The sequence below is a fragment of the Marmota monax genome, unplaced genomic scaffold, assembly GCF_021218885.2.
Source record: "Marmota monax isolate L192 unplaced genomic scaffold, Marmota_monax_Labrador192_F-V1.1 WCK01_AAM20220418_F8-fsc00004, whole genome shotgun sequence".
NCBI lineage: Eukaryota > Metazoa > Chordata > Mammalia > Rodentia > Sciuridae > Marmota > Marmota monax.
The window spans coordinates 34,652,269-34,671,264 of NW_026692881.1; the positions used below are offsets into that span (position 1 = coordinate 34,652,269).

Consider the following 18,996-nt stretch of genomic DNA (forward strand, 5'->3'; position numbering starts at 1 on the left):
ACTCTTCCACGGCAAGGTCTTGGTGAAGCTCGCACAGAACTAAGGCAGTGGGGTCCCCTCGATGGCGTCCTGCAGCAAGGACTCTACACAGACACGGAGTCAGCGCCCACGCAGCTGCTTCAGCTCAGACGCCTTAGACCCCCCCTTCACAAGAGCCAACGTCAAACACAGGCCTCACAAGGCAGAGGTGCTACTTGTCCTTTAACAGGGGGTGAGGGGACATACACTCTGCCCAGTATAAAGACGAAAGTTCTCACCCATGGGGCCGGGGATGTGGCTCAGTGCTAAAGCACTGGCCTAGCATGTGGGGGGCCCTGAGTTCAATCAAAGAAAGAAAAAAAAATTCTCATCCTCACGAAATCCTGCCAGCACAAAGTTGGGAACAAAAAGCCAAAGCAGTGAAAAGGTGTCCAGGAAAGGGCTGCAGGCCTTTCTCTCTCTTCCCAGCCAACCGTCTAGCGTCCTATAGCCCTGCATGGGGCTGAAATGTCACGTGTCAGAACTCAACGTGCTGCATCCCAGGAACCAGGTACCGTCACCACCGCTAATAGCTACCTCTGGGGCAGCAGCCTGACAGCTCCAGAAACTCTGGCCTGGCTCCCCCACCACGTGACCAGATGGAGCATAACTAATGTCTCCAATATGGTGACCATTAAGCCGTATTTCTAGGCACACCCTTCACACAATTTAGGCCCCTCTACGAGAGGCAGGGTGGACAGCTCTCTACATTTGAATGACATCAAATGCCCATGAGAAAATAAAAATGTAGAAAGAGCAGAGGCCTAGGAATGTACTCACTGAGGAACGGGTCACCCTGGTCACCCAACACTGGGACTCAAAGTGGAATTGAATGGAATCACTCAAAGTGGAATCAGAAAAAACATCCCGATTTTGTCAGCATCCCCGTCTCTCCCAATTTCACCAGCTCATGACAATGTTTTCTAAAAGGGATAGAGGCACACAGGGACAGTCCCCCTCACCCCGTCACAATACCTGCATTCAACTCTTATACTCACAAGAGCAAATTGCGCACTGGACCATCAAGATGTGCAAATCAAATCTGCTCCACAGGCATAAAATGCCTGGATGTTGGCGGCTTTGCTTGGGTAAGAATTACAAAATTAAGCCTTTGTTCAAAAAGCATGTCCCAAAGAGAGAAGCCATCAGGTCCTATAGCGCCCAGGAAGTAGAAACCTGCACTACAAGTTATATGTAAGTGCTCCGCGATGCTCGGGGTTACAATGGGGAGTCTGTCACAGCCGCCCTGCCCACTAGTCCAGGGCCTCCTGCCTCCTGAAATGCACTCGCAGAGAAAGCTGGTGCTTCCCACACTCTGCAGGGGTTCTGGGGACACGCTGTTCTGGAAAACCTCGTCACCAAAAGCTAGCCCTGAAGACCAAAGGCCCCAGAACCCTGCTTGTCCAGCAGCAAGCCAGGTATGTCCTCCCCACATCCTGGCATCAGGAAAAGCACCTGAGCCCCCAGGAGGGGAAGGAATGAGCCACGTGACATGATCTTAAGGTTGGGAGGCTTGCTGAGGTGTCACCTTGGAAAACGAAGGTTTCTCTAGTTCTGAAGCCTAACACTCTGCACCTCCCCCAAATTCCTCATCTCCAAGACCTGGTGACAGCACCAGCCCTAAGTAGCTTTCTGCATTTTACCAAGTGGCAGAGGAGATGCTGCCCTCGGGTTCACGGCCACACCCTGAGCCCTCCTCTGCACCTGTGGTCACATCTTGGTCCCTTCCCTAGCAAAGAGGCCAGGATGAGGCCAAGGATACTAAAAATGCAGGCTGAGCAGACCCGAGTCCCAATTCTGCCCCCTACACACCGTGTCCTTGGAACAAGCCCTCGGCTTTTCTAATCCTTCATTTTTTTCTTGCCCTGCAAACTAGGAACCTTAACAAATGAGAGAAGGCCCCAGGAGCGAGGCCCACCTCAGTAAGAGCTCATCCCTCAGCACCCCCTCCCCCGGCCTCTTGCTGAACGGAGTCACCAATGGAGTCCAGTGGTTCAAGCTCAGAGCCCCCCCTCCCCCGCTCCAGCACCCCTCCCCTATTAAGCCCACCTCAGACAGCGGTCAGAAAGCCAGACAAGGCACCACCCCACGGTCCATGCCATGCCTCCTCCGTCTCTCCACAGAACCTCTGCACAAGTCTGACCCATCACCAGGGCCTCCCCATCCCCTCCCCCGGCCATTGAGGACTCCAGGTGTTCTAGAAAGCACATCTGGGCTCCACCTTTACAGCAAAAAAAAAAAAACAAAAGGCACCAACCTCTCTACACCGAATACACTGGGGCCCACCTGCTGCAGACCACTCTTCCTCACAGCACACTGCCTGCTCTCAGGGCGCTGTTCCTGCACCTGCACGCCCCGCCCGGCTCCTCTGCCCAGCAGGCTCCTATTCAGTCTACAAAGCCCAGCTCAAGTATCTCCCTAGGAAACTTCCTGCTTCCAAGGCAGACTCTGCTGCTCCCATCTCCAGGACCCCACAGCCTTTGTTTCTCTGAGTAGCCTGTACAACAGCCAAACACCATCTGCCTCCCAGGTCACTCCATCCAGCCGTTGGCTACACGTAGAGCTTCCTGAGGGGCAGATCAACCCAGCGCGTCTCAGACTTTACTGTGTATGAAGTTCACCTTCCTAGGCCCCCTGAGAAAGGCCCCAGGGGAGCCGGTCTGGGCTGGGGACTGAGACTCTAGTTGCCCCAGGTTCCCAGATGAGGCCAACCTGCTGCTACAAGGGCCACACTGTCCCAGGACAAGAGTTCCAGACCTGCTTCTTCTAGTAATGAGCCACATCCGCAGGGGCAGCCCCTTCCCTTGGTGACCCTTAATCCTGGTTTCCAGGACAGAGGCACCTCCAAGTCTCCTGCTGCTGGCCAAGGCCAGCCTTAGGACAAACCCCAGGCTGCCTCAGAAGGCCCCTGTAGCCCCTGAAATAGAGGCACACCTGAGAGAAGGCACCCCAACTTGCAGCTGGCCCCACCCTGGCCAGGGGGGCCGTCCTGGGCTCCTCCTCATGGGTCACAATTTGATGCTAACGGGTCAGCAGACAGCTTTCTCCAGCCCCGTGAGAACCTCCATTAGAATTCCTCTGACTTCAAAACAGGGTTTTCTTTCAAATGAACAAATCTGTCACATCATGTACATGTAAGTTACCTAAGCAGGGACTCCTGGAACGTACCCAAATGGAACTAAACTTGTGAGATTCATCATCATCAACGCCCAGGCCTAACACCTGCTCGACTGATTTAGCAAGAGAAGCGGCCGACGGCTTATTAAAACGCCACCTACTCCACCTCCGCCCGACCGACCTGATGTTTATGCGGGTGGCACAGTAATACCCCACGGAATTCCCTAGAGACCAAGATCCCAGCAGGCTCGGGGCTGAATAACTCATCACAACCCCCACAGCATCCTGGGAATAAGCCAGTGAATCAAACCATGGGCAGGAGGCCCAGGAGCCCAGGGCCAGCATGTCGGGTCACTGGCTTGCATTCCAGAGTGCCTCAGGCCAGCCGTGCAACTGCATTCCAGAACCAAGTGTCCACTGTTACCTGTGGCTCCCAGAAGCTACAGCAGGGACAAGCCTGCCCCTCCCTGACACTGAAATAATCAATAAGTGGTGCATACTCATCAAGTGGAAACATTCGTTCTCAAAGTCCCCTAAAGGGCAGATCAATGTCCAAATCCTAGGTGACATTTTCCCTAGCCACAGAGCAGGCCCTCTCTTGATGAGTACTTTAGAAATAAAAGAATACTTCTAAGGGCACAGCTACAGAAGAAAGGGGGGTCAGGGTTAAGAGTTATTCCAAGAGGGCAGGGCAGCCTCCTGCTCCTTTGGCGGGGACCTTTTGGGGGTATTGTTCAGCAAGTTTATTTAAAGGGCTCGGCCTTTCTTCTCTCAGCAGGACCCCAGTTCCAATACCCGTTCAGAGGCTGCAGATGTGTCCCAGGACTGGTCCCTCCCAGCAGCATCCCAGCCATCTGCAAAGGAAGGGGCAGCAGCTGGAGACAGGGAAACAGATGGCCCTCCTCATCTGAATGGGTTTGATCCCACTCCTGGGGCTCTGCTAGTAAGGGCCAGGCCTACGTGGTGGCTGGAGGCAGAGAGGTAGCCCAAGGAACCCTGGGCAAGCAGCTAGATGGGAATGACCTCACAGAGGGTTTCCCAAACTCACTCTGACTCCCATGAGTTTGTACCCCAGGGCCCTGGGAAGGCAAGTCAGAGGCACAAGAATCACTTTTCTTATGTGTTTTGCAGAAAAAAGCAAAACCGCCCCTCCTCCTGGGGACACTGTCCTAGAGGACTGAAATCCACATTAATTCAGGAAATTCCAAATTAAGATGGCCCTACTTGGTCAACTTTTTCCCCAGCCCTGTACCATAGCTTTGCATAGAGGTAAAAGCTCTGAAGAGCCCCCACCTCAGTAAGTCCCCTCCAAGACCCCGGAAGCGCTGGACCTGGAAAAGGATGGACAAGCCTCCTGACACGCTGGCCTCCGGCACCCAGGGCATCCCAGGAGCGCAAGGTGCGTAACCACTACCTGCCGGGCCACGCTGGGCGCTCCTGTCTCCCTGCCTCCAAGGTGGCCTGGCAAGAAACTGCCCATCAGAGAGAGAGAGAGAGTGCCAGGAACAGACCACCAGGGAGCAGGCTGAGCCGACCTGCAGAGCGTGGCCCAGCGTCCTCACAAGCTGCACCCAAGGATGGGCACCTTTCTGCAATGGAGGCGGGGTGGCCTCTGAGCTGCACATCGTCACCAGACAGCCTCTGGGACACCTCTGTCAACAGAAGCCAGCTGGGGACAGCAGAGAGGCCCTGGATGATCCACTGGCTGGAGGAGGGGCAACCTGATGGGCGAGATGGCTGCCGGGAAGTCCAGCAGCAAGTTTGCTGGAGAAGCAAGGAGGATGGCCACCTCCTTGAGGTGAAGGCCAGCCTCAGAAGGTGCACAAGTCCCCAGAAATCCTCAGCCTGGTACCCAGACCCACCAACCTCATTCCAGGGCAGCACACGGCCTCCTGGGGTTCCCCACGTCCCTGGGCAGGCCAAGCACTCCCTCACAGCAGCTTCACCTTGGGATGGAAGTGGCCCTTCCTTTTCACCATTATTTCACAAAAGCTGGTCTCCCTACTTGACAGGACTTGAGGCTGTTTTCTACTTGCTGTTCTTTCTCCACAGAAACTAACTCATACTAGGGTCTCAAAAAATAAACTGAGAACAAATGAACGATCAAACTCAAAGAAGCCACATTAATGACCTGCACAGAAAAGTCTCTGCCGAGCTCCAAGAGCTGCCTCACCCCCAGGGTTGCGGGGATCAGAGGGGAAGCTGCCCTGCTGCGTCCAGGCAGGAATTCCACAACCTCCCCCACCACTAAACCCTCATTTCTAAATGCCTGCGACCCTGGGCGTCCACAGCCACTGCGCAGAGACCCACGCAGTCCCTAAGCCAGTCTCCACTCACTCCGCGTCTTCTGGGACCAGTCAGGGTTTACCTTTTTTTTAAGTCACCAAATTGAACTTTGCTTGCTTTAAAAAGCACTCTATTTATTACCTGGCCTCTTTTCCCCTAGGGACACCATTCCTGGCCCAGGAAGGGAAGATGTCTCCACTTCTGCCCCTTCATTCTTGGAATTTTTCTCTTTTGTGGAGGGAGTTCCTAGTCTCTGTTCCTAATCTCTGCCGGGAAGAAACTGGAAGGGCCAGGCAGGCTTTGGTACTTGTCATTTCCATAATCACGGGTTGCAGGAGGTCCTGGTACAGGGGTCCTACGGGTGGGCCTTCATTTTCCACTGAGTCACTAATCAGATGCGCTGGAAGGGCACAGCGGTGCACATCTGTCATCCCAGCAACTTGAGAGGCTGAAGCAGGAGGATCACAAGTTCAAGACCAGCTTCAACACTTCAGCAAGGCTTTAAGCAACTTAGCGAGGCCCTGTCTCAAAATGAAAAATAAAAAGGGCTGGGGATGTGGCTCAGTGGTTAAGCACCTCTGGGTTCAATTCCATACCAAAAAAAAAAAATGATACTGGGAAGAAAAGCTTGACATATTAAAAAAGCAACAGCCAAAAAGGCTAATGGATTGTAGGCTCCAGGGCAGACCCCAAAAGCACTGGGACAAGGAAGATCTGGGGTGACCTGCATGTCCTTATGGTCCCAAATTAGCCTGGTCACTGGGGCCCAGGGAAGCCTCCCACTGGTCTCCCTGGGACCAGAAGCCAGAGAGAATTGGCTTCTTACTGATAAGCTACCCCCTAACAGAAGCCACACCAGAAGAATCACAAAGTGGTATTATTAGTTCCACTGTCTGAAATCTTTCCTCAAATTACTTTAGGAAAATAGGTGTAAATACACGAGAAAGAAACAACCAACCACCAGTGTCCTTGTAAGTTTAACAGTCCCATGGCAGATCCAGCACAGAAAGGAAGAGGAAATAGAAATAGAAAGAAGTGCTCCTCAAAACATCCTCCTGCTCAGGAAGGAAGAGCCAGCTGTGAAATCTGTCTTGGGCCAATAAAATCACTCAGAGGCCTGGGCCTGCTTACCACCTGGGAGGTCTTAAGAGGAGTCACTTATGACCTGATCCATAAGATGAGAATAGGAGCACCTAGGATCTGTCGGTTGGAGATTAGAGATAATAATGTCCAAGTACCTAGTGGAGCCTCCTACACACAGAAGCCACCTAATGAATGGCAGCTCGTTACCGTCTCCATCACTATTTCATCCTCATTATCTCAGGCAGGGGCTACAGGAACAGGACCTCATCCCCCAGGTCGGTCCTATCAAGCAGCTCCCAGGGGAGACCATGCAAATGAATGCTCAGCCCCGCCCCCACTATGGGTCCCACCATGACTGCTTGAGCAAGCCCAGCCACCTGTGCACCTGGGGACTTCCAGCAGGCAGAAGGCACATGGCCACAGGATGCAGAGCACTCCCTCACTGACCTGAACAGCAGAGCCCACTCCACCACCCCCGCACCCCACTACCTCCTCCCCGATCTTCACAGGGCCTAAGTCAACCCTTGGGAACCTCAAACAGGAGACTCCTTTGCCAAAACATGTTGTGCCTCTCGGCATCTGTGCCCCACTGTTCATTGTTCAGCTGTAACTGACTTTTTTCAGCAAGAGAGAAAAATGTGAACCCTGAGCCATTTGGGCTACAAATGGGAAGTAACTGGAAGGGCTTCATCTCTCCAAAATCCTTGAGACTTGCAAAAGCCCAAGATAATAAGAAGGGCTGGACAAACCCAGGGCTTAGTTAGAGCTTGTTTTCTGTTTCATTAATGTAAAACTTATCATCAGATCTATATATTGTATGGTATCTATATATTGTATGGTAAACATCTTATCAGCCTATGAAATATTGTTTTTAAATTCACTTTGACAAGGAGGCAGGGTGGGGTAGGGAAGAAAGCCTCATTTACTAAGCACCTACCCTGGGCCAGGATTTGCAGAGGGGCTTTGCGTCATTTGCCTTTAATCTGCACAGTCACCCTTCAAGATAGATATTATCTTTGAGGCTCAATATCTTTGACAAGTTATCTAACTTGTCCAAGGTCACAAGGAGATACTGGAGACATTGGAACCCAGCTCCCAAGGCCAAGTTCCTCTGCAAGTTTGTCTCCAGAAAGCAACCTTATTCATTCATTTTTTAATGTCATTACAGGATTTGGATCCAACATATAGAGAAGTCCCAGTCTTTGAAAGATGTGAATGGTTTCAAATTAATATCACCTAAGATATATTCAATAGTGTGCCAACTACAGCCATCTAAGAATGTAGCATGTCTTAGTGGAAATCCGGGAGGCTTAGCAGGACAGGAAGGAAGTTTGATGAAGGCAGCCATGGGACTTCAGGGCAATCCCACTGTCAACTGACTTCTGAACTTGAAGGGTACTAAAGAATTTAAACTCTCAATTTGACCTCTGAAAACTTTTAAAATATAACAATTGGCCACATGTGGGGAAAAAACTTCATAAGTCAACTGTCAAGTGTCAAAACAGGTCCCATATAGTAACACAGACATTTTGAGGTTAGAAAATAATCATGGTAATTTATACAGAGTTCATTTTATTCATAATAGACCTGTGAATTGAGCTGTTTCTAGGAAGGTGCAACATAAATCATGTAAATAAATATGTCCCTTGTTCTCATTCCTAATTCTATCAGCATTTTTCTTAGGAGTTATTTTTAACTTCCTCATAAAACATGTTCACCATACCCTGAAATTCTAGATGCATGCATTTTGGTCAGAAATGACTTGGAATTTATAGTTCGTCAGACAAGGAGTTAAAGGAAAGCATACGCCATAGCTTAGGTCCCTTACTCAGGCCAGTCAAAAAATTTTTTTATTCATAGGATGTGGCAAAAGTCCACAGTGGGGTGTGAGTACTTATGGTAGTCGGAATAAATGACACATCCAACATCTTAAAACTCCATCATGGTACAAGTTTTCCAAAATCAAAATTACTGACAATCTAAAGAATGACCATGGTTTGTCCAGTTATTAAATACGTGTTTGTAGAAACAAAATATAAATGGTGGGCTGGGGCTGGGGTAGCGTGTGAGGCACTGGGTTTGATTCTCAGCACCGCATAAAAATAAATAAATAGAAATAAAGAAAATTGTGTCCACCTATAACTAAAAAAAGTTTTTTTAATATAAATGGTAAAGGCCTGACATAATAAAAACAGAGGCCACAAAAAGCCCGTGGCCACACTGACAGAGCTACCATCTTGGATTTTCTATCACGCCCTAACCAGGGATAGTAAGCAATCACAGCCAGGGAGAGAAACCACACGGAGGTGTGGCCTTTGTTCATTTCTGAAGGGGACAGACAGGAAGGACAGCCAGGTGAAGCATCCAGCCGCCTGTTCACCACACTTCTCCATCAAGTGCATCAGCCTTAAGCCCCCTTCCTTACACCTCCCCGGCAACATGCCAGGCGCCATCTTGACTTGTTTACAGACCCTAACACCCCTTCCCTAACCAAGGCTAAAGTGCAACCAATCCAGGTCACTTGGTGTCCCGCTGGGTACAGCAGGAGGGAGCAGGCAGTTTATGGAGGATTCAATGCCTCACTTTGCTCAAAGCAGAAGCCACCGCGGCTTCTATCATCAGGTTCCAGGGCCCCCAAGAGGTCAAAGCTAAACTCTTGGGATTCACTCCAACTTGACAAGGCCACCAAAAAGACACGAGGCACACTACTCAGAGCACAGCCAGGGCTCCGCTCTACACCAGGCTCAGTGGCCAGTCATGGGACCTGGGACCCCACCACTGTCAGTCAGTTCAAGGAAACTGCGCAGGAGGAGGGTGTGCGACCTGCAACACAGCAGGACGCAGCCATTCTCCAGCTGTCACTGGGATGAGGGACACAGGGAAGGGATAAAAGACCTCAGGATCTTAGGCTAACATCAGCCCTCAGGGGAAAAAAATCAAATAAAGACCGGAGACATCTCTCTGCAGCTGCACACAACCCACAGCACCCACTTCTCTGCTGAGAACCGAACCAGCGGTGTGGAAAGCCAGCCCACTGCAGTTCCCAGCTCACTAGGAAGCTGGCACCCTCAAACCAACGTCCCATGTCTTCCTTTAAAGACTAAAATTGGCTTAAAGGGGAATGGAAAAGTCAGACGGGCTCTGATGAAAGGGGGTAGGCAGCCTGGAACAGTCACTGGGCTAAGTAACAGTCCACGAGGGGTGGGGGCACCACCTACACTTCACTGAGAGTGAACATTAAACACACTCTTCCTGTTTAAGCCCTGCCCCAGCTCTCTCCTAACCAAGTAATTACTCCTTAAGTCTGACTGATATTAGGATCCTTCCTATGGGATGGCGCTGGCTTTGGGAATTCTCACCCTCAACTGGGCCGGAGCTGGTGAGGGCTTTTTTTGCATAAGTACATGTTCGGTCTTTTAACTGGTTAAAATAAGCAGGCAGAACACATACAAACACACACCCCAAACTCAGATCAGAGGGAGTCAGTATAGAAAGTTATACCAATGTCACTCTGGACTTGCCAGATTTTTGCCCTAGAAGTAATATTAAACACAGCTCTTTGTCTATGAATTGTGAAATACTTTATATACTAATAAAGAATGAGTACTTCATTGTGTATTTAACTGCATAAGCCTGCATTTGGTTTAATTGACCAAGAATAAGTCCTTGTTCCTAAGCTAACTCTCGAGTTACAGTCAACTCTTAAATATTAACACTCATATTGAGGAACAAAGATGCAGATAATGCAAAACAGAAGATTATTTTAAGTCATTCACTCTTGGTATGCGGATATATTCTTTTTTTCCTTGCTTTTCTTTTAACTTGCAATTAAATGCGTATGGCTGATATTATGGCATTTACAATACTTCTAACAAAGGACTTAAAGCACACTGGAAAAATCTGACTTGGGGAGGTCTCCATGCAGATCCCACACTCAATTCCTCTGCTATGAACTTTGGAACAACCTGCTCTGGTTGGGGTCAGCATGGCCCCCGGCCCCCCAAAAGACTGCTGGGAAAATGGCTTTTTTAAAAAAAGCATGTAAACTGCTTGTTACCCAGGTTGGTGGTTTTTGGAATCATGGCACTTTGTGAGGGTGGGAAAGTAATTAAGGGTTCAGGGTTGGAAAAGCCCTTTTATTTTAGCTCCTACTGGGCGGGTGTAAACAAAGATTCCCTTTATGTCAACAATGACTTAATTAACCAGAGTAGGTGACAATGTCAGGAAGAATTTGAAAGTAAGAGTTCCCTCCTCTCTGTAATCAAGCTTCACTATACTCTAAACATTCAGAATATTAATCAGCAGAGTAGCACTTGGCTCTGAGAATCACTCCCCTCGGAATCAATAACTGCTATAACTTCACTCAGCTGTCCCAGTAACAACGGGTGACACACAGAAACAACCAATTTTAATCTGCAATATTAACCAAAATCCTCCAGAGTGTTCTCTCAAGTTAATTAGGTAGACCCAAGCCATGGTTACCACCTGAGAGAGTGCTCAGAAGACAAATGCACACCAGGAGGTGACATCTGATGTGGCACTGGCCAATGCTGCGGTGACTGGGCCATCAGACAAGGTTCTGCAGGAACTTCTCAGGAACACTCCACTCTGGTTCAACAGACATAATCTAAACTGAGTCTCCAAGTTAGCAAACCAAAAAGCCTTCCAAGATAAGGCCTTAGAAGGTCAAAGCTGAAGGTACCGTTAACCCAGGCTATAGCTACATTAACCACAGAGGACAGACAGACGTACAGGGACAGATGTAAGGGGACTCACACACACACACACACACACACACCAATCTGGCACTCCAGAACCCAATCTGGAGCTGCTCCAGCTGGCTTCCAAGAGCTTAAAGCTCCTTTCTCACCTACAATTCAATGACCTTCAAAGCAAAACTCAACAGATAAACTGGTCTTAAACTTCCAATCAGGTGGCAATATTGGATCCATAGACATGAGACCCACGGACCTACAAAGGCAGGGTCCACTGTCACCTCTGTCCAAGAACAACTTTCTTCTCAACTATGTGCTCCTTGACACTGCCCCAACTGGCCCACCCAAGGGTCTGGAAAGACCCTTCCTCACTTGCCGGGGACAGTGCTGACGATAACATGCACTGGTGGCTTATGAGATGCCAGGCCTGCTCTGGCGATGCCCACACCTGGAATCCCAGTGAGTCGGGAGGCTGAGGCAGGATGGTCACAAGTTCAAGGCCAGCCTCAGCAACACAGTGAGACTCACATACTTAGTAAGACTCTGTCTCAAACTAAAAATAAAAAAGGACAGGGACGCAGCTCAGTGGTGAAGTGCCCCAGGGTTCAATCCTCAGTATGAGAGCAAGATGCCAGGCCCCAAGCTCACTGCTCTTTACAGCCACGTCAAACAGAAATCCAACAATCTTTTGAGGTCACTAGTCAGAAGGCCTCTGAGAAGATTACTGTTCATCAAATATTAATAGAGACCCAGAAGATCATTGTATGCAACCTCAGAAGACAGAGAAGAAAACCCAGCCCAGGGGCCTCTGTGCTTTTTCAAAGCCCCCTCCGTGGGGGCGCTTGGATTTCCTTCTAAGCCACTGTCTTTCATTTTGGTCTCTCAACTCTGGATGCAAACCTTCATGGGAACTATGAGCTCAGAAAAACGCTCACAAGGACGGTGGTAGAGTGTGACCTACACTTTGGGGAACTTTGAGCGCTGCACCCCGACCCCAGAGTGATCCACAAGTCCTCAGTGGGGAGACCTGCTGAGAACCATGTTCACACTGTTGGATATAAATTCTTACACAAAGAACCACGGAGGCACAGCACCCCTCTCCCCTGCTCTTCCTCCTCTGCCTCAACTGTCTGTCCCCACATACGCCTGTATTTTAAACTTCCTTCAATAATTAAATGTGGTAAAAGAATTCCACCAGGACCATTTTACACTTTATGTTGAAATAAACTCACCATAACACTGCCCTGGAATCTAAAATGGAAAATGACAGTTATTCCTAACCTGGGCCATTCCTGAAGCCCACACGGTAGGAAATCCCAGCTCAGCTTCCCCACCGTGCAGAGCCATGTACTCAGGGGAGAGCCGGCAATTAGGGAAACATCCATTTTAATTATTAGCAAAATTAAAGAATCACAGGCATGACTTTGAGAAACTGGGGACGGTTTCCCTCACATTAAGCCCTTTAAAAATGCGTCACCATTGCAAATTACATCGGCCCTGATGTCACAGCACAAGTCACAAAGAGGCGGTTCCACAGTGGTCTGGATCGAGAGCTTGTAACAGCCTCAGACACAACTCCTCCCAGATCCCTTTCCAGAGACATGGTAGGCACCGCCACGATGTCACCACACCTGGCAATTACACAGTCGCAGTGCCTCTGTGTAACCACGAATGCCCCAGCCTCCCTCACAGCTTTGGAAGAGCAGTGCCTCGGTCTCCCTAGGGACCCCACCTCTCTGGTTCTCATCTCAGGATGGCAGCACAATACTCCTTGTGGATGTCCCCCTTTGGGACCAAGGAAGCTGGGCTTTCTGCCCCTCCCAGGCCACCCCTCTGGGTCAGCATGCTGCTCACCCACCCCACACGCCCCATGCATCCCCACAGTGGCTCAGCCAAACCCAGACACCACGCAGGACCGGGCGGGCTCCCAAAGGCAAGCAGGCACCAGGTGGGCTCAGAGCAAACAGGTTCATTAAGTGGCGATGAGTGCCGGGATCTGCCGTTTTACTCTCGGATTACCACTCGAAAATAACTCGGCTACCAATATTCCCTCCTGATGACAGATTCAATGCTGCACCAAGTGGAGGCTTGGCTAGTGAACACTGTCTCCCCCGGACCTGGGAAAAAGGTTGCAGATATGCCCAGCTGAATACAGGAGCCCGGTGTAGTCCCCGCGAGTGGCCTTCCACTTTTACGATCAGGTCCCCAAAGACGACATGCCAGTCAGTACCTGCCCCGTGAGAGCTGAAGTTCTCAGAGAGGAGGGAGACCCCTGGGTGTATTCACTTCCTGGTCTCTCTAAAACAGAGTCTGCCACTCTAGGGCACATTGCTTAAGGATTATGAACTACAATGGCTTAGAGAAGTAACCTGTCTGGCCTCTCTCTGTAGCACTTCAGAGACTCCAACAAACAATGAAAATCAAGCATCAGCATTTCAGATGTTGGCAGTTTCCTTTAGTGGTCCCCTTTGGTCAGAAAACAGCAATTCTTTACACTGAAAGCAAGATCCCTCCAGCGAGAAAGCTCCTGCAGGAGGCTAGAGAGGACAGTCATCTTCCCGAGGCACGTCCCTTCCGCGGCTCTCCTGGGCACTGGCTAAAAGGGAGCTGCAGCTGCCTCCCTCGCCCAGCACTCAAACCTCCAAACTATACCTTCTGCTGGCCACCTGGCAGCCAGGAAAGGGCAGCCCATGCTGAAACAGACCTCCCCATTCCGTGCCGCTTCCCCCAGACAAATCCCCACACAAACTTGGTACCCTGAAAGCGAAATTAAATAACTTACCTTCCGGCTCTAACGTGGTATCCTCAACTAAATTGAAGGAGGGCCGGGCCCGGGACAAGGTTGCCATGGTGACCACGACCAGGCAGATGAACCGACCCCAGTTGACCATGGTTACGGTGCCAATCCCCAGTCCTCTTCCATATCTCCATGTGGACGTTAATCCCATCTGCACACTTCCTCCTGGAGCATGGACCGCCTGCAGCGCCTCGGCCCACGGGGGGCTCAGCAGGCAGGGCACTGCGGCGGGGCGCTGCTGTGCTGCGACTGCAGCAGCCACTGAAAGAAAGAGATTCGGCCAGTCAGTGCAGTCCTCCCCAGCGCCACGCACTTGGACCCACATAGGATAAGACCGTTTCTCGGCATCGCCAGGGTGTGTGCAAACACAGCTCTTTTTCATTATCAGCCAGGGCCTTCCATCCTCACCTCGGAGCCCCAGGTGTGTCCACCAGATGGGTCCTCAAGACGCTAGGCTGATCTTTTTGAAACAGCACTTTTAAGAAATGGAGATACAACAGTAGCTACAGGGTCCAGAGCAACACGCACAGCCATGGGGTTAGGTAAAATGTGCTCTTCTTTTACCCACCATCGCCTCTACAAAAGGCAGAAGCAATGTGACCTTAGTTTCAAGGGCAACTACAAACGCAAGTTTAAAATGCTCGGGTTGGCAGAACCAGCCTCATTAACTCCTCAGTCCAGCTGGGCGCTAGGAAGCTGACTGGCGGAGGTGGCTGCTTACAGCCCGGGATTTCAGCGGGGCTGGAGCTGGCGGTGTGTCCGCCGGCATGGTGGCTCTCAGAAAGAAAGGAGGCCAGCAGAATCAAAAGAAACCCGGGAAGACTACAAAAAATTCCCACCAGTTTACACTTGTCAGGATTCATTTTCAAATGCAGACGTGTATTTCAATCTTTCGCCAAGCAGCCACTTACAAAGAACGAACAGAACTGCAATACATTCAAAGCAGCTGATCCAAACAGGGATTCAAAGCCTGAATTCCTTTCCAGGGACTCAATGGCAGTGAAGGCCTACTAAATGTCTTCGACCTATGTCAAGGGGCTTAAGAAACAGCAGAAGCAGACTCTGATGAATAATGCAGGAGGTTAGCAGTGGTGATGACGAAATCTAAGTTATCCTGGTATGTGATGGCCCCAGAACTTTCAATATGCTAACCTACTGGCAGCGGTTGGAAGGGGAACTCAACTTACTATTCTGTTCACCCACTTGATCCAAGGCAAAGAGAAGCTTCCAAGCAAGCTCAAAACAGTCCAAATAACTTTAAATTCATTCAGTATCTTCAGTGATTGTGTTGAGGCGGCAAAATGCACAAACTTTGGAGAATTTGTATAAAGCCATCGCAAGAAAAGAAAGGTAGGCCAAGTTTGGGCTTCAGTCTGTGAACCACATGAATGAACCACATTTTATAAGACCGGGGGTGGGCTGAGACCTGCAAGAGACACATCTCTACCTTTCTGCTTTTTACTACAGACTTTGTGTTTCAAATCACCACACAGAATTTCAACACCTCCAGGGCCTTCCTAAAGCTCTAGCCTAAACACTGCTTCTTTCAGCCTCCACTGAGGATGGAGTGTGGGTCCAAGGGTGACATCATGAAAACCTCTGCTTTAAAGAAAGTACAGGTGAAACAGTGTTACCACCAGAGAACCGTGTGCCCACCCGAGGGGGCATGAGCAGTGCACAAACCCTGTGTGTTCAGATAGCTTGAAGCATTTTTCCCCCATCTTCTCTTTCCTCTTAAAGAGCCTCAAAAGATAACTCTGTACCTATTTCTACATACATGTGGGAGGAAGTACACAAACATTCTCATGGATTCACTAGGCATCTCCACAAGGCAGGGGAATTTTCTGCCCTTGGGGCAACTTGAGGAACAGGCTTGCTTACATCCTGGCAGGAGGTCTTGCCCGGAGCTGCCTCCCCAGCCAACACCTGCCTCTGCCCTGCAGACACTCCTTAGCTCTAGGCCAGCAAAAGGTGGACAGTGCCCTTACTGAATCTCAAGCCTTTCCCTTGCCCTCACCAATCGCACTAGAAACTTGAATTTCAGCCCTGTGCAGGCCCAGGACCACGGGCGGACCCCTCCTCAAACCTCTGGAAGGCGGAGACGGAAGGCAGCAGGTCTGCACAGCTCCTCGCCAGAGTGGACAAAAGTGTAGTGCGACCTCCTAGGCAGGATAATTAGGTCCCGAGGCTCCGTGTTGGGAACACAGGCCCAGCATGCTGCTGACGGCCACAATCCCGGCTTCCTGCCTTCAATACCATAATCCTTCCTGGAGTCGGAGCCCCAGTGAAAGCCCAGCGTGTTTATTTTTCCCCCTGAAAGGGAACTCTCTGCTCAGCCTGTGTGCGGGAGGAGTTGTCACTCTGATGGATGGCTCTTCAGGGCCACCCGCCCCACGGGCCCATTTTCACCTCGGCACAAGCCTGCCCCCAAAGACAGGCAAAGTGACCAGCAGAAAGAGCCTGGCTGGGGAGGGGTCACCACACCAGACCTGCACTGGGTTCTTCAAGTTAGCAGAACATGCCCAAACCCCAACCCTCCCAGAAGACAGGCTAACACAGCCCGGCCTTAACGGGCTCCACCTGTCCTCTGCTAGCTCACCAAATAAACACTTTTGTTCTGATGTAGCTTTTGCACGGACAAAGTCAACAGTGCCAGAAAAGTTCGGAGATGCTGGCCCTAAGTGCAGACCCATCTCCTCCCTGGAAGCCTTCCTACCGGCCAGCACTTTGTAGGGCAGAGAGCTATCAAGGAGTCAGGTCTAGGGAGGATGGAAAAATTCCTCAACACATTGAACTCTCCAAAGACACCAGCAGGCACAGGAGCACAATAGCTGCCTTAATGCTGGAAATCCTAAGCACTCGGGAGCAGCTTAGGGGTGCTCATCATCACCACCCCGGTTTCATTGTAACATTTCTTTCATTTGACTGCTTGGAATATCCTGGTTTCTCCCCCCAACTCGGGGCGCTAAAGAGCTCGGAGAAAATCTGCATTTTAATTGACATTCCAGCGAGAGGGAGAGGGGCGCCTGATTGCTTTTCTATTCAAACTAAACAGGCTTTTCAGATGAAAATGAGTCGAGGCTGGTGGAAGATTTACAGGGATTTGGGACCAAGGGGACAATGGAGTTTTAAATGTTGATAGCGTTTCACACCAAACACATAATGGGTGCCCTGAGTCTGAAAGCAGGTTGGCCTTTAAGGGTGGGTTTTATTGAGCTGGGGAGAGGAAAGGCGGTCTTGGAGCAGAGTTTCTAGGGAGCGGACTGCGAGCGGAGCGGCCGAGGGCGGTCGCTCCAGGGCCGCCTCCTGCGCCAGTGCCCCTGGCCGCAAGGGTCGGAGCCAGCGCCACGCAGGGCCCTCGGCCGATTCCCCGGCGCTGAAAGAATGAGCGCGCAAGTTAGAACTCGCCTGCGCTTTCGACATCTCGGAGCGGCAGCGGGCAGAACAGGCAGGCGACTAGGAAAAGTCGGTCCAGCTCGCCCCCTAGCCCCAGGCGCTCAGCGCTCCCTGCTACGCCCACGGCTGCTGCGGGCGCGGGGCGCCCAGCAGCCAGAATCCGGGATCCGAGCCGCCCCTCCCCAAAAGTGCCACCTCTGGCCATCACCACCCCTTTGGAGATGTCGCTGCCCCCCCCCACACCCACAACGCCCCCTCCCGGGAAAGGTCCCCCTCCCCAGACTGGATGGGGCGCGAAGGGCGCTCCGCGGGCTCAGGAACGCAGCACCCCGAGGTTACCCCTCCCGAGCGCCAGCCGAGGCGCCGTGCCACCGGCAGGCAGCCCCAGCCGTACGCCCTCTCTGAGCTCGGAGGAACGTGCACAGCCGGCAGGACTGGGACCGCCGAAGTTTGACAGGGTGTGGGTGTCGGGGCAGAGGCAGATGTCAGCATCTGAATGGGGGTGCTAGAGGCAGAACTCTCCCCAGATGCCAGCCGTCAGCACGCACCCACCTCCCCTATCACCTATCTGGCCAAAGAGGGAGGACAGGGAGCGCCCCCGCACTGCCACTTCCCCTCGCCCTCCGCGGGGGGACCGTGCGCCCTGCGCTCCGGGCTCCCACGGCGCCCATTCTCCCGGCTGGCGGGGCTCCCGGAGGCGTCCAGCGCGGCGATTACCTTGAATGGCAACGCTCTTCCTCGGTCGGAGCTGTCCCGGAGCCCGGCGTGGGTCGGGATGGAGCCAGCGACCAGATCGGGGAGAAAACTCCAAAAAGAAAGCGGCCCTCGGGTCCCGGGCGGCGCAAGGGCTCCGCGGTTTCACGCGCACCCCAGGCTGCGGAGGAGCGCGGGCATGACGCCGTGGCGGCCCTCGGGTTTGGGGAGCGAGGGGAAGAAAGGACCCGGGCTTGGCGTTTCCTCCCCCAAACTTTGCTCCCGAGTTGCGAAAGCCCGGAGCGCGCAGGGAGCCGCGGCCGGGGGCCCGGGGGCTCGCGGCCGCCCCCGCCAGCCCGAGAGGAGTCGCCGCGCCGCGCCGGGCCAGCTACGCCGCAGGCAGCCCGCGGCGCCCCAGCTCTGTGCGCCGCGCTCGCTCGCCGCGCTCTGCTCCGCACCGCCGCCGCTCGGCTCTCCGCGCTCTCCTGCGCCGCGCCCGCGCCGCCGCCGCCGCCGCCGCCGCCCGCGGGTCACGCCCCCGCTGAAACCCGAGCCGTTTCCTGGACGGCGGCGCCCGCTCTGCCAATCAGCGCCCGCCGGGCCGCCCCGAGCCCCGCGCAGCTCCCGACGCCGCGGAGCCGCCCCGAGACCCCGGCGGGGAGCTAGGGGCCCGGCCGCGGTGGCGGCGGAGGGGTGCCAGAGTGTCCTCCCAATAAGGCCGGGTCGGCGCCCCACGTCACCGCCTCCTGCCTTCCCTGGCGAGGGAGGTGGCCCACGGCTTGCCCTACGTTGTTTTATGTCAAGTTAAGAAACAAATGACAGAATGCTCTACCCCCTTAAAAAACGTCCCCATTGTACCCGGCGAGAAATTTAGAGCAACTGAAGCTTTTG

The 18,996-nt window shown here is 52.2% G+C and overlaps 1 protein-coding gene across 16 annotated transcripts in view; it reads right to left on the bottom strand.

Annotated features, from left to right (window-relative positions):
- The window catches only part of Fgfr2 (fibroblast growth factor receptor 2), a 99,396-nt gene extending 80,935 nt beyond the window's left edge, over positions 1–18,461 (bottom strand). For 3 of the 16 annotated variants that reach the window (XM_058581354.1, XM_046449836.2, XM_058581347.1), the window contains exons 1-3: positions 18,130–18,236; positions 14,425–14,592; positions 14,002–14,277 (exon numbers count right to left, since the gene is read on the bottom strand). In XM_058581354.1, coding sequence (XP_058437337.1) covers positions 14,002–14,167 — 166 coding nt within the window. In that variant the 5' untranslated portion in view covers positions 14,168–14,277; positions 14,425–14,592; positions 18,130–18,236. Of the gene's footprint in view, positions 1–14,001; positions 14,278–14,424; positions 14,593–18,129 lie in introns of all 16 variants that reach the window. The other 13 variants (XM_046449837.2, XM_058581348.1, XM_046449846.2 and 10 more) reach the window with 9 other exon arrangements.
- Positions 18,462–18,996: the final 535 nt, after the last annotated feature.